The sequence below is a fragment of the Nerophis lumbriciformis genome, linkage group LG27 (genome assembly GCF_033978685.3).
Source record: "Nerophis lumbriciformis linkage group LG27, RoL_Nlum_v2.1, whole genome shotgun sequence".
Classification (NCBI taxonomy): Eukaryota; Metazoa; Chordata; class Actinopteri; order Syngnathiformes; family Syngnathidae; genus Nerophis; species Nerophis lumbriciformis.
Genome location: NC_084574.2, coordinates 3910001 through 3923447, shown reverse-complemented (window position 1 = coordinate 3923447; position 13447 = coordinate 3910001). Strand labels below are relative to the sequence as shown.

Sequence of the window (13447 nt, the reverse complement as noted above, 5' to 3'; positions counted from 1 at the left end):
TCCATCTCCATAGAGCAGGTCAGCAGCAGGAAGCATGAAGTGCTCTAAAAATTGCTGGTAGACGGCTGCGTTGACCCTGGATCTCAGGAAACAGAGTGGACCGACACCAACAGATGACATGGCACCCCAAACCATCACCCAACCATGCAAATTTTGCATTTCCTTTGGAAATCGAGGTCCCAGAGTCTGGAGGAAGACAGGAGAGGCACAGGATCCACGTTGCCTGAAGTCTAGTGTAAAGTTTCCACCATCAGTGATGGTTTGGGGTGCCATGTCATCTGCTGGTGTCGGTCCACTCTGTTTAAACATAATAATACAATTTATCTCTAGTCTGGATGATTTAGTTCTTGACACTACTTTCCACCGCACACTTTCCTCCGAGAAGAAGGCGAGGAAAGTTCGCTTCTGCCGCAATGGAGACAAGTACTTCAAGGGTCAGGTCTACGCCGTGTCCCAAGACCGCGTCCGCTCCATGGACGCCCTGCTCATGGAGCTCACGCGGTCCCTGTCGGACAACGTCAACCTGCCGCAGGGATTTCGAACCTGGACGGGGGCCGGAAGGTCTGCAGCCTGGACGAGATAGTGGAGGGTAAGGCGGTTTCCTAAATAAAAGCACAATGATTCATAGTAGTATCAACTAGTGATGGGTTGATGAGGCGTCATGAAGCGTTTCGACACATTGCAAAACTGTATTGATACTGTGTCGATACTGTGTCACTAAATACTGACATCTGCTGGACATTAAAAATCCCTACAGGCAACCTATGGACTAGAGATGCGCGGATAGGCAAATATTTCATCCGCAACCGCATCAGAAAGTCGTCAACCATCCGCCATCCACCCGATGTAACGTTTGATCAGAACTGCATCCGCCCGCCATCCGCCCGCACCCGCCCGTTATATCTAATATAGACTATGCAAGGCATTAGTGAGGCACCTGCCAACTACTCCGGTTTTCCCGTAATTCGTACGGTTTTCATCAACCTATTCCGGGTTACGGGTGCAGTGATAAAAAATACGGTTTTTCATTAATTAAAAAAAAAAAAGGGTGAAAACTACGCGAATTGCACCTTGTGCAGACAAGATTTTTCGATCGGACACGGAGGAATTAGCGATGTAAAAGACCACTTTGGGACAAAAAAACACAAGTCTAATGCCGTTGCTAGCGATACAAGTGGAAAACTTTCAACGTTTTTCGTCGCCCAAACAGATTCTTTGGATGTGATAAATGCCGAAGTTTTATTTACGGAGGCAATAATTGAGCATGGACTTCCAATCGCACTGGCTGATCACATGGGACAGTTAAATGTTTGTAATGCAACCTTTAAAAATCATTACGCGGTGATCGCGGTCCCAAAAATAAACTTTTCTTGCATGATAATGTCCAGAAAAACTCGCTTTATATTACTATAGAGTCCTTTTAACGAATGAGTTTGATGGTTTATCACAAACCTTAAATGAAAGAAGTCCTTTCTTCTCCTGCATGCGCTTTGGCCTTGTTTCCTGTTTGGTGCGCAATCCTGTCGGCTGTATTTCACAGCACGACATACTGTTAAAAGTGTTTATACTATTTATGCTTTCAAGTCCAAGTTGAAGAAATCTTGTTAAATGTTGACAGCATAACTACCAAAATACAGAAGTATGTCCTTAATATTTTTGCAGCGCTATTTCTGTTGAAAAGTTAAAATGATTACATTAGAGATGTGATGTGCCACTTTTCAAGTGTCTGTTGGCTTAAATTAATTTTCATTAATTTTTCATATTTTGAATTCTTTTGAAAGGCTTACAAAAAAACTACATTTGAATTGTAATTCCATGCTATTGACAGGACTATTAATTTTAATGAAGTTAGCTTACCATGTTTACAGTATGATAATTGTGATAGAAATGTGAATTTTAGGCACAGAATATTTTTTACAATTGAACAAGGCAGTAGATTATACAAGCTTGGACAGAAAGTTAATAATGACACCAATTCTTTTTTTTATGGAATTGTTTAGTACTGTTTTACCATTTGTTTACTGTAAAAAGTGTTTATACTGTTTATACTTTCAATGAACAAATTGAAGTCTTGTGAAAGGTTGACAGGATAACTGGCATTAACTGTCAAAATAATTTCAAACTATTGAAGTTAGCTTACAGAATAAACATGTCAATCAACCCATATAATTTTTGCTGTAATATTTTTGTTTTGAAAAGTCACTGTGACTGATAGAAAAGTGATGGTTTTAGCAACATTTTAACCTGTCTGAATGCTAATAATCATTTTGCGTCGGGGGGCGAACCTGAACCCCCCACCAGGACTTTGTCCTGGACCTACCGGGGCCTGCGGCCCTTGGACCCTGGCTACTAGGTTTTTCTGATTTCAAAAGTTGGCAGGTATGGTGAGGTTATAAAGCTTTTGCCTGTTAAAGAAAGGAGACTGATCCAATGCGCAGACTTTCGCGTGCCACGCTGTCACGACCCAGACGCACACCAGTGCGCAATCATATGGGAGCCGCGCTGAGCGCACCTCCAAGCGCGTCTCGCTGCCGGCGACGGCCGGGTATGGGCCCACGCTCCAGCGCCATCCATTTTCAGGGCTAGTTGATTCGGCAGGTGGGTTGTTACACACTCCTTAGCGGGTTCCGACTTCCATGGCCACCGTCCTGCTGTCTATATCAACCAGGGTTAGCACCACCCCTTTCGTGAGCGCACTGCGCGCGGAGTGACCTCTGTTACGCGCCCCCGGCCACGGGGGTGGCGGGCAGGTAAGCTGCGCGGGCGGAGCGCGCGGAGTGACCCCTGTTACGAGCCCCCGGCCACGGGGGTGGCGGGCAGGTAAGCTGCTTACCTGCTGTGCGTGACGCCGGCCGCGGCGAAGGCGGAGGCGGGGTGTCGGTGCGGTGGGCGCGGTAGTGACCCTGGACGTGCGTCGGGCCCTTCTCGCGGATCGCCTCAGCTACGGCTCCCGGTGGGGCCCTCTCGGGGGAAGGGGCCTCGGTCCCGGACCCCGGCGAGGCGTCCCTTCTCCGCTCCGTAAAAGTGTCCATCTCTTTTCTTTTTTTTCCTTCTGTTTTGGCATATGCTGCAGGTGCCTGCTCGTTTTTCGTATGTGGGTAACAACATTTAACTATGTATATATATTTCCGAATTGGTTTAACTGCCCGCCGCAAAAAAAAAAAAAAAAAAAAAAAAATATATATATCGAATTAATCCACCCGACCCGACCCGCGCGCGGATAAAATCTTATTTTTTTTAATTTCATCCGCCCGATCCGCGGATAATCCGCGGACTCCGCGGTTGTGCCCGCAAACCGCGCATCTCTACTATGGACCGACTCAACTGACACTGATTTTATGACCTAGTACAGGGGTCGGCAACCCAAAATGTTGAAAGAGCCATATTGGACCAAAAATACAAAAACAAATCTGTCTGGAGCCGCAAAAAATTAAAAGCCATATTACATCCAGATAGTGTGTCATGAGATATAAATTGAATTAAGAGGACTTAAAGGAAACTAAATGAGCTCAAATATAGCTACAAATGAGGCATAATGATGCAATATGTACATATAGCTAGCCTAAATAGCATGTTAGCATCGATTAGCTCGCAGTCATGCAGTGACCAAATATGTCTGATTAGCACTCCACACAAGTCAAGAACATCAACAAAACTCACCTCTGTGGAAAGTTTGGTGGACAAAAAACAAGTGGCATAAAACACGTCCTATAAAGTCGGAGAAAGTTATACATGTAAACAAACTACGGTGAGTTCAAGGACCGCCAAAATTAGTCGGACAAAACGGCGCTCGCCAAATATTCGAATCAGTGAAGCATGTTTAATATAAACAGTGTGCTTTGTAACAATTAGGGAGGCTTGTGTCATGTTTGTCCACCTACAGAAACCATATTAAAACAAAAAATAGATTTTTTTCCCCTCATCTTTTTCCATTTTTCATACATTTTTTAAAAAGCTCCAGAGAGCCACTAGGGCGGCGCTAATGAGCCGCGGGTTGCCGACCCCTGACCTAGTATATACAATAATATAGACCAAGTCATTGTATTTCATTTAGGATTATTTCATAACTTCATTTAAATAAAAATATATTTTTTTATCTTTTTTAGATACAGTCAATAAATAGTGTGAACATGTATCATAACATGGAAATCTAAGAGAACATGTTGTGAATGAGGATGCTTGTGGACTGGGAAATTTTTTTTTTTTTTTTTTACACATTTTTATTTAAAAAAAACAACAGTTTTACAAACGTATTCGATTTTAGACGCTTTCTCTTCTTAGTTATTATTTCTCCGGCTGTAGAAAAGACCCGCTCACAGGGCACAGAGGAGGCGTTAGTGCGACACAGTTCGCGTATCGGTCACGTGACCAAAACAGCTCATGATCGGTCACGTGACTTTCTAAAAGCGGTACACGCACCGATACAGGGTGTTGCTCTATGAGCTCGACGCATGCGCCGATGCATCGGTGCTGCCGGACCCATCACTAGTATCAACTAGATACGCTCCTGTACTTTGTATCATTACAGTGGATGTCTGGTGTAGCTCCACCCATGGCGTTTGTTTACATTGTGACGCCGGTGAGCTACGGTGTGTAGTGAAGCATGTTTAGCTATTCCTCGTCCTGCAGTGATGATGATACTTGTAAGAAACTCACTTTATGTGCCGCCATGGAGGCGAGGATTAGTGATTTAGAAGTAGTTAAAACACTGGACGTTAGCCGCTAGTTGGCTAGCCATGTCTTAAAGCACCTCTTCCTGAGGGTGTTTCAGTGTTATAACTTCACCTTTATCGTCAGTTTTTAGGGCCAAAGTGCGTCTGTGGAGTCGGGGCGTGGCCTGCGGGCTTGCCACGGAACGGAGTGTGCAAGGACCGGCCTCGAAGACAGCGACAGGTGAGTAGATGGCCCAGGTGGGCCTTGTTATCTCATCACCTGTGGCCTTTATTAGCAGCATTGTTACCAACCATTGTGTATTATTCAAACTCCCCTAATTCAGCTGGCTAGTTGTTATCAAGAGTACTAAAACCCTTTTCAACATGATTCTGACAACTAAGTAGGCTAAATAACTTTAAACTTTAATACATGCTCGGATAGGCCAGTATCGGTATCGGTCAGTATCGGTATCAGATCGGAAGTGCAAAAACCTGGATCGGGACATCCCAACACTATTCACACACTGATGGTCAAAATGTACAAGAATATCTCCAACAACAGTCCTAATATTTCGGTTTATTCTGTTTTAAATAGAGATGTCAATAAATGCTTTAAAATGTGATATCGGAAATGATCGGTATCGGTTTCAAAAAGTAAAATTAATGATTTTTTAAAACGCCGTTGTACGGAGCGGTACATATCCGCTAAAACTAGGGGTGTAACGGTACACAAGAATTTCGGTTCGGTAAGTACCTCGGTTTAGAGGTCACGGTTCGGTTCATTTTCGGTACAGTAAGAAAACAACAAAATATACATTTTGGGGTTATTTATTTACCAAATTTGCAAAATCTTCCACCAAAAATACTTTTCTTAGTGGAATATTTGATGTGAAGTAATGGGAACCTTGGATAGGTCAATAATTCATAATGACATTGATTTTGATTCAATATTATGTTTTGAGCAATGACAGTTTGAAAGAAAAATAAAAACGCTTTGTTTTATTAGTCAACATTGCAACTTTTTCTAAATTACATTTAACCTTTAAGCTTTTTTATTTCACTTTTGTTATGTTTTTGTTTATTTTAATAGTATTTTTAGAATGTGCCGTGGGCCTTTAAAACATTAGCTGTGGGCTTTTGACACCCCTGCTATAGATAATAAAAAATTAAATGTGATAAATCTATGGATAAAAAGCAGAGCCTGGCGATGCATGCGCGTTTATCATAACTCTCTCTCTCTCTCTGTCTCTGCCCCTCCCTCACAATTTGTTTTGTTTTCAACCCCTTCTTAACCCTGAACGTACATTGAAAATACACGCAACCCTAACTCAAAATGCCGGACATTTGAGGCATTTAAGAAACTCCGCCCTGACAGCTCCGCAAAAGAGGACATGTCCGGTGAAAAGAGGACGTATGGTCAGTCTATCCTAGCCCGTTAGCTGCTAGCATGCCGTGTGTTGTGCCTCGGTGTGCATTGTTTACACAACGTGCGTTACGCTACTTAATATGTCCGTGTGGAAACTCGTTCGGTACACCTCCGAACCGAACCGGAACCCCCGTACCGAAACGGTTCAATACAAATACACGTACCGTTACACCCCTAGTAAAATGTAATACATTTAAGATGTTTAATTGACTCAGCTTATTTGTAATGGTTTTAAAGGATGCAAATATCATTCTATGATGTATTTTTCTTTTTGAAAAGGAAGAGTAAATGCAGATGTAAAGTTCTTTATGGGTGTGTTTACCCTCTGTACATTTTTTGATATATTATTGCAAATACTTTGAAAATGTGCACTTAATTGTGACTGTACTTACTGTTAGGGCTGGTTGATATGGCCTTTTATTAATACCTCTATTTTTAGGCCATGTCACGATACACCATATATATGTGGATATTTTGCCTTAGCCTTGAATGAACACTTGATGCATATAATCACAGCAGTATGATGATTCTATGTGTCTACATTAAAACATTCTTCTTCATTAATATATGCTACTTTTAAACTTTCATGCAGAGAGGGAAATCACAAGTAAAAGTGTATTTATGAAACAGTTATTAAGCAGTGGCACAAACATTCATGTCATTTCAAAACAGAAAGTGCAAGATTGTCAGAGACATTTTAAAACAAGCTATTAGTGCACTTTTGTGCATGATGTCACTAAGATGACATATCAGAACAACACTAAATTAAAGTGCACTTTTTGTACAGAACCCCACTACAATAGTTTAAAACAAATAAAGTGCACTTTTTTTTTACAGAATGCCACTACAATAGTTAAAAACAAATAAAGTGCACTTTTGTGCATGATGTCACACAAGATATTTCAATAAATGTCAAATAAAAATTAGCTGCATAATAGGAAATCAAATAGTGTATGTCCTTCGCTATGTGGTAGGTTCCTGCGGACGTTATCTCCTTCTGTTGTTGACTATTTTTTTCATACGGTGTTGATCTGGAAATGGTTGCTTGGGCATTTTGTTGGTGTGGCACAGAACGGAGATGTTGACATGCAGAGTTTCAAGCACTCTTCATTCTCTAGCGGGCGACTTTTCAAATGATGCTACAAATTAGCAGTAATGCTACTTTTTGTAGCGACGCTTTTGCCGCATACTTGACGTATTACGGGTGTCTGTTCAACATCTTCCCGCTTGAAGCCAACCCACCGCCAGACGATGGACCCCCTGCTGTTTTTCTTGGGAATGAATTATTCTTCCTCCATTTGTTACCAGATTGGCACCTTCTCTCTCTCGTATTACCACTCGCACCTCTCCGCCAGCGTCACAGCTAACGTTACCCATGCCGCTACCTCTCTGCTCAGTGATAGATAGATAGATAGATAGTACTTTATCGATTCCTTCAGGGGAGTTCCCTCAGGAAACTTTAAATTCCAGCAGTGTACAGAGTTGAGATCGAATTTAAAAAGTAAATGATGGGGGTATAAATGGAAACAAAATAGAAAAATATTACAATAGAATAAAAATAAAAAGCAACAATGAGAATAAAAATATAACAGTAAAATAGGAATATAACAAGAGAAACTAGACAATAGTGACCATGTTATGAAAAATTATTGCACTGTTATTGTTATTGTTTTGCATCCAAGGGGGCGTATGACGTTGCAAGCGCGACAGTATGTGACGTATGTAAGAAGGTGCGCTTGTTTTAAGTCTCTGTGAGAAGGAGAGACAAGAAAGAGTGAGAAGAGCCTGTAGTGTAATGCTCGCAGCTAAAAGCAACTGTGTGAGAACGTATACTCCAATATCCCCATATAGTCATTTTCTATATCGCACAGAGACAAAGATGTCAGGTTCAAACACTGATGACATCTATTAAACAAGACAAGAGGCAAAGAATTAAACAGAGACAGAATTCAATTAGGACTCAATATTGAGGAGAGTCGTCTATACACTGTACCCTTGTACAGTATCTCAGCACGCTCTGCCAAAAGATTGCACGCCTCCTTCTTTTATTTTGGACCCTCCCCGACCACATGGCCACCGCTGTTCCCAAAGGACAAAGGTCGCAAAAAGTTCACAGAAAAGGTCGTAAACAATTCACAGAAAAGGTCAGTTCAAAAAGAGTTCGTAAAATAGTTAAAAAAGAGGTCCATAAAATAGTTCAAAAAGAGTTCGTAAAATAGTTCAAAAAAAGTTTGTAAAATACTTAAAAAAACGGGTCCATAAAATAGTTCAAAAAGAGTTTGTAAAATAGTTCAAAAAGAGTTTGTAAAATGCTTCAAAAAGAGGTCCATAAAATAGTTCAAAAAGAGTTCGTAAAATAGTTCAAAAAGAGGTCCATAAAATAGTTCAAAAAGAGTTTGTAAAATGCTTCAAAAAGAGGTCCATAAAATAGTTCAAAAAGAGTTCGTCTGGAAATTGGGCAGATCCTGCCATCTGTCCGCTTTGAAGTCCTTGGGTTAGAACTATCTTTCTGTTGATTACCATACATGAGAGAAAACAGAAAACCCTTCATGTGGCTTTCCCCCTTACACAGTGGAGTTTTACGAGCCTTCTTTTTGGTAGGTTTCAAAGACAGCTTTTGTCTTCTTGCTAGGAACTCATTTCAACACAAAGTATTGTGACAATTTAGATTAGAATAATTCTGACACAAACCCACGATATATCGAGTATATTCCATATATCACCCAGCCCTACGTTATAGAATGTTAAAGTTTCAACATGTACGACATGACTATCCAATATTTATCCTCTATTAATCATTTGTTATTGTGTACTTTATTACACACTGATGTTCAATTTAAACTATGATATATTGTGTGTTTATTTATGTTTGATGATAATGTTTTTTGTCAGTTTGTACTTGAAGTTTAGGCTTACGTTATTAAAATTACATTGTTTGTTTTATATCATCCATCATTTTTAATGTAAGTCCTTTCACCACCCACATATAAGTGTGTGTAACTGCCGTGTCGCAGGGCGGCGACCTATTCGACGCCATCACGTCGTCGGCCAAGTACACGGAGAGAAGCGCCTCAAGTACCTGCACGACATGAACGTGGTGCACAGAGACATCAAGCCGGAAAACCTGCTGGTGAGTCTCGGTCGTTACACGCACAGGTGTGGTTCTGATCCAAAGGTGACCAAAGTACATCTCCTGACAGGTGTCGGAGTATCCCCTTGGCACCGAGTCTCTCAAACTGGGGGACCTCGGTCTCGCAACCGTGGTGGAAGGTCCTCTGTATACCGTGTGTGGGACGCCAACGTACGTGGCGCCGGAAATCATCGCGGAATCCGGGTAAGACCTTTTCTCTCGTCTTGTCTCAGTTCAAAGGTCACATTACAGCTTGCCAATATACTTGTGGCGGTGGGTGCGGGGCTAGGGGCGTGGTCAATGTGATGTCATCCTATAATATGCACATTTAAAACCAAATCTGTGTTATTAGTATTTTTCTCTGATATTATGTCAGTGCTCTGCAAAAAGTCAGTGTTCAAAAACAAGAAAAAATTAAAGCTGCAAGCAGCATTGGTCGGGCCCGCGTATTTGGCAGGTGCTAGTCCTAAGTGTCCCAGTACTTTTTTTCAGTTTTCGTCATAAGTGTCCCAATACTTTTGTCTACTTTTAGTCTGAAGTGTCCCAAGACTTTTGTCTAGTGTACCTACCTTGTCTGCATTGTGTGGGCACGTTGGTGCTTCCTGCTTTTAAGCAGCCTTCTTGAAAAAACAGCAGCGCAGCAGCATCAGCGCAGCGGTTCTTTGAAGGGTCATAAAATCAAAACTGGAGCCGGTATCAAAACTCTTTCCCCAACTTTTAATCAGAAGGTTTTAATCTCTCTCCTGTGTTAGTTTGAAGCCGAAACGACAAACGCGCTCAGAGGAAATAATGTTTGAAGAAAGGTGACCGTTTTGTACAAAAATGTTGTGTTGAAGGGGGAATAGCAAAGTTCCTGTTGATTTTTGCTGGGGGTTGTCAATTTATGAAATGTAGGTCTAAGTGAGACCTACGGAGAGGTTTTTGTTTCATGTCTCTCCGACCTTCCCAGTGGGAGTTACAGGCAGTTTTGTCATGTTTTTCTTCCGAGGAGCAGTTTTTTCTCCGTTTTATTCAAAAATTGCTGTAGAGCGCAATTTGTAAATTTGGGGTTAGGTTTCTTTATTAGATCGCAATTTTTGCCAGTCCTGATGTGTGTGTTCAGTTCGGTGAGTTTTGAAGCGTGTTAAGGGGGTCAAATTACAGCTCAAAGAGGCAAAAGTGACTGTTTTTAGTACTTTTTTGTCTTGAAGGGGGAATTGCCAACTTCCTGTTGATTTTTGCCTGAGAATGTACTATTATGAAAGGTAGGTGTAAGTCAGACCTACATAGAGGTTTTTGTTTCATGTCTCTCCGACCTTCCTAGTGGGAGATACAGGCAGTCTAGTTTTTTTTTTTCCTAGGGGGCGCTAGAGCGCAATTTTGAGTTTTGTGGTTCGGTTTTTTTATTAAGAGGCAATTTTCGCAGGTCCTGACGTGTGGGTCAAATATCGTGAGTTTTGAAGCATGTTAAGTGGGTCAAATTACAGCTCAAAGAGGCGGTCGGTATAATAATAATAAAGAATAAAACCTTACAAATTCAATAGGTCCTTATGTCCCATTGCATAAGGACTCCCTGTGGGAGTCCTTTTGCAATGGGCCATTGCGGGCCCTAAAAATACAAAAATGAGGGGTATTTTATTTGAACTAAGCAAAATTATCTGCCAATAGAACAAGAAAATTTGGCTTGTCAAGACTTTCCAAAACGAATAAAATTAAAGCTGCAAGCAGCGATGGACCGGACCAACTTTGAGGGCTCATAAAATCCAAACCGTAGCAGTAATTAAAACTCTTTCATCAACTTTTAATCAGAAGGGTTCAATCTCTCTCCTGTGCTAGTTTGAAGCCGACACGACAAACGCGCTCAGAAGAGATAATGTTTGAAAAAAGGTGACTGTTTTTACACAACTTTTGTTGTGAAGGGGGAATTGCAAACTTTCTGTTGATTTTTGCTGGGGTTGTCAGTGTATGAAATCTAGGTCTAAGTGAGACCTACATAGAGGTTTTTGTTTCATGTCTCTACGACAGTCCTACTGGGAGTTAGAGGCAGTTTTGTCTGTGTTTTCTTCCTAGGGGGCGCTAGAGCGCAATTTTGAGGTTTGGGGTTTGGTTTTTTGATTAGATCGCAATTTTTGCCAGTCCTGATGTGTGTGTCCAATTTGGTGAGTTTTTAAGGGGGTCAAATTACAGCTCAAAGAGGCGGTGGTATAATAATAAAACACTAGAAATTCAATAGGGTCCTCTGTCCCAAAGGGACTCGGTTCCTAATTAGTTAACCTCAATGAACCCAAAAATAGCTTCAAATAAGTATATTCTCACTAATAACAAGTGCACTTTTCTTTGATAGAAAAAAAAAAGAGACGTTTTTGCTCAATATGTTGAAAAATATTCTTAAATGAAGTAAATGCTAGTGCCATTATCTTGACATAATGATATGCGCTCGGCATTACATTTCTTGAAACCAGCAAACTTATACTAAAAACTAGTTTATTGTTCTTAATGGAAAGGCAACAAGGCAAGCGCTTGTTACTCTCGGGGTCTCCTAGCCGCTCAGGCAAATCATATTGTCTAAAAATGCATTTTTCCATGGATAACATGACATCATCGCGCCAAGTGCGTGCTCTTTCAGTCAATTAGTGCGCATATATACAGCCCGGCCCCCGGCCAAAATTGTTTTAATTGTAATTTTGAGGAATTTATCTGAATGTGCCTGAACTATTTCTGTTCAAAATAGTTAGAAATGTTAAATGTTTAAATATTAACTGTCAGTTTACTGTACTGTGCCGACTGTACTACTATATGAGCAGAGGTGGGTAGTAACGCGCTACATTTACTCCGTTACATCTACTTGAGTAACTTTTGGGATAAATTGTACTTCTAAGAGTAGTTTTAATGCAACATACTTTTACTTTTACTTGAGTATATTTATAGAGAAGAAACGCTACTTTTACTCCGCTACTTTTATCTACATTCAGCTCGCTACTCGCTGCTAATTTTTATCGATCTGTTAATGCACGCTTTGTTTGTTTTGGTCTGTCAGACAGACCTTCATAGTGCCTGCGTTTCAACAAATACAGTCACTGGTGACGTTCACTCCGTTCCACCAATCAGATGCAGTCACTGGTGATGTTGGACCAATCAAACAGAGCCAGGTGGTCACATGACCTGACTTAAACAAGTTGAAAAACGTATTGGGGTGTTACCATTTAGTGGTCAATCGTACGGAATATGTACTGTACTGTGCAATCTACTAATACAAGTTTCAATCAATCAATCAAAAGTGTGAAGGAAAAAAGACCCTTTTTTTATTTCAACCGTACATCCCGTCAAAAGCCTAAAGACTGACTGCACAGTTCCTGTCTTCACAATAAAAGTGCCGCTCCATCGCGCCTGCGCTTTCAAAATAAGAGTCTCCGAAAGCCAGCGCAAACAAGCTAGCAAGCTAGCAAGCGACGGAGTTTGCCGCCAATGTATTTCTTGTAAAGTGTATAAAAACGAATATGGAAGCTGGACAAATAAGAAGCCAAAAACCAACCACTTTCATGTGGTATTAGACAGAAAGGAGGAACTTTTTTTCTCCTCCATTTGAAAACGTCTGATTCCAATCAATGCAAGTCATCAGAATCAGGTAATACACCAACTTATATTCTTGTCTTCATGAAAGAAAGGAATCTATATGTGTTAAACATGCATGTATATTCATTAAAACACCTTTAACATGTAAACAAAAACGGCAAAATAAATAAATATAAATGATATACTGTATATATCAATGTATGTATATATATATGTGTGTGTATATATATATATATATATATATATATATATATATATATGTGTGTATATATATATATGTGTGTGTATATATATATATATATATATGTGTGTGTGTGTGTGTGTGTGTATATATATATATATATATATATATATATATATATATATATATATATGTATATATATATGTATATGTGTGTGTATATGTTACTCATCAGTTACTCAGTACTTGAGTAGTTTTTTCACAACATACTTTTTACTTTTACTCAAGTAAATATTTGGGTGACTACTCCTTACTTTTACTTGAGTAATAAATCTCTAAAGTAACAGTACTCTTACTTGAGTACAATTTCTGGCTACTCTACCCACCTCTGGTCAGTGCACTGCAAAAAGTCAGTGTTCAAAAACAAGAAAAAAAATACAAAAATTAGGGGTATTTTACTTGAACTAAGCAAAATTATCTGCCAATAGAACAAGAAAATTTGGCTT

General features: G+C 40.3%; 1 protein-coding gene and 1 long non-coding RNA gene across 2 annotated transcripts in view; both read left to right on the top strand.

The window, feature by feature from the left end:
* The first annotated feature begins 355 nt into the window (after nt 1-355).
* On the top strand, nt 356-9149 carry LOC140679974 (uncharacterized). The gene is made up of 3 exons (XR_012051268.1): nt 356-589; nt 4798-4893; nt 9093-9149. It is a non-coding gene; the product is annotated as an uncharacterized lncRNA (long non-coding RNA).
* Nucleotides 9150-9166: 17 nt separating this feature from the next.
* Nucleotides 9167-13447, top strand: part of LOC133624346 (uncharacterized) — a 10673-nt gene continuing 6392 nt past the window's right edge. The window contains exons 1-3 of the mRNA XM_061987837.2: nt 9167-9208; nt 9279-9379; nt 9442-9448. Of these exons, the coding sequence (XP_061843821.1) occupies nt 9167-9208; nt 9279-9379; nt 9442-9448 (150 nt within the window). The remainder of the gene's footprint in view (nt 9209-9278; nt 9380-9441; nt 9449-13447) is intronic.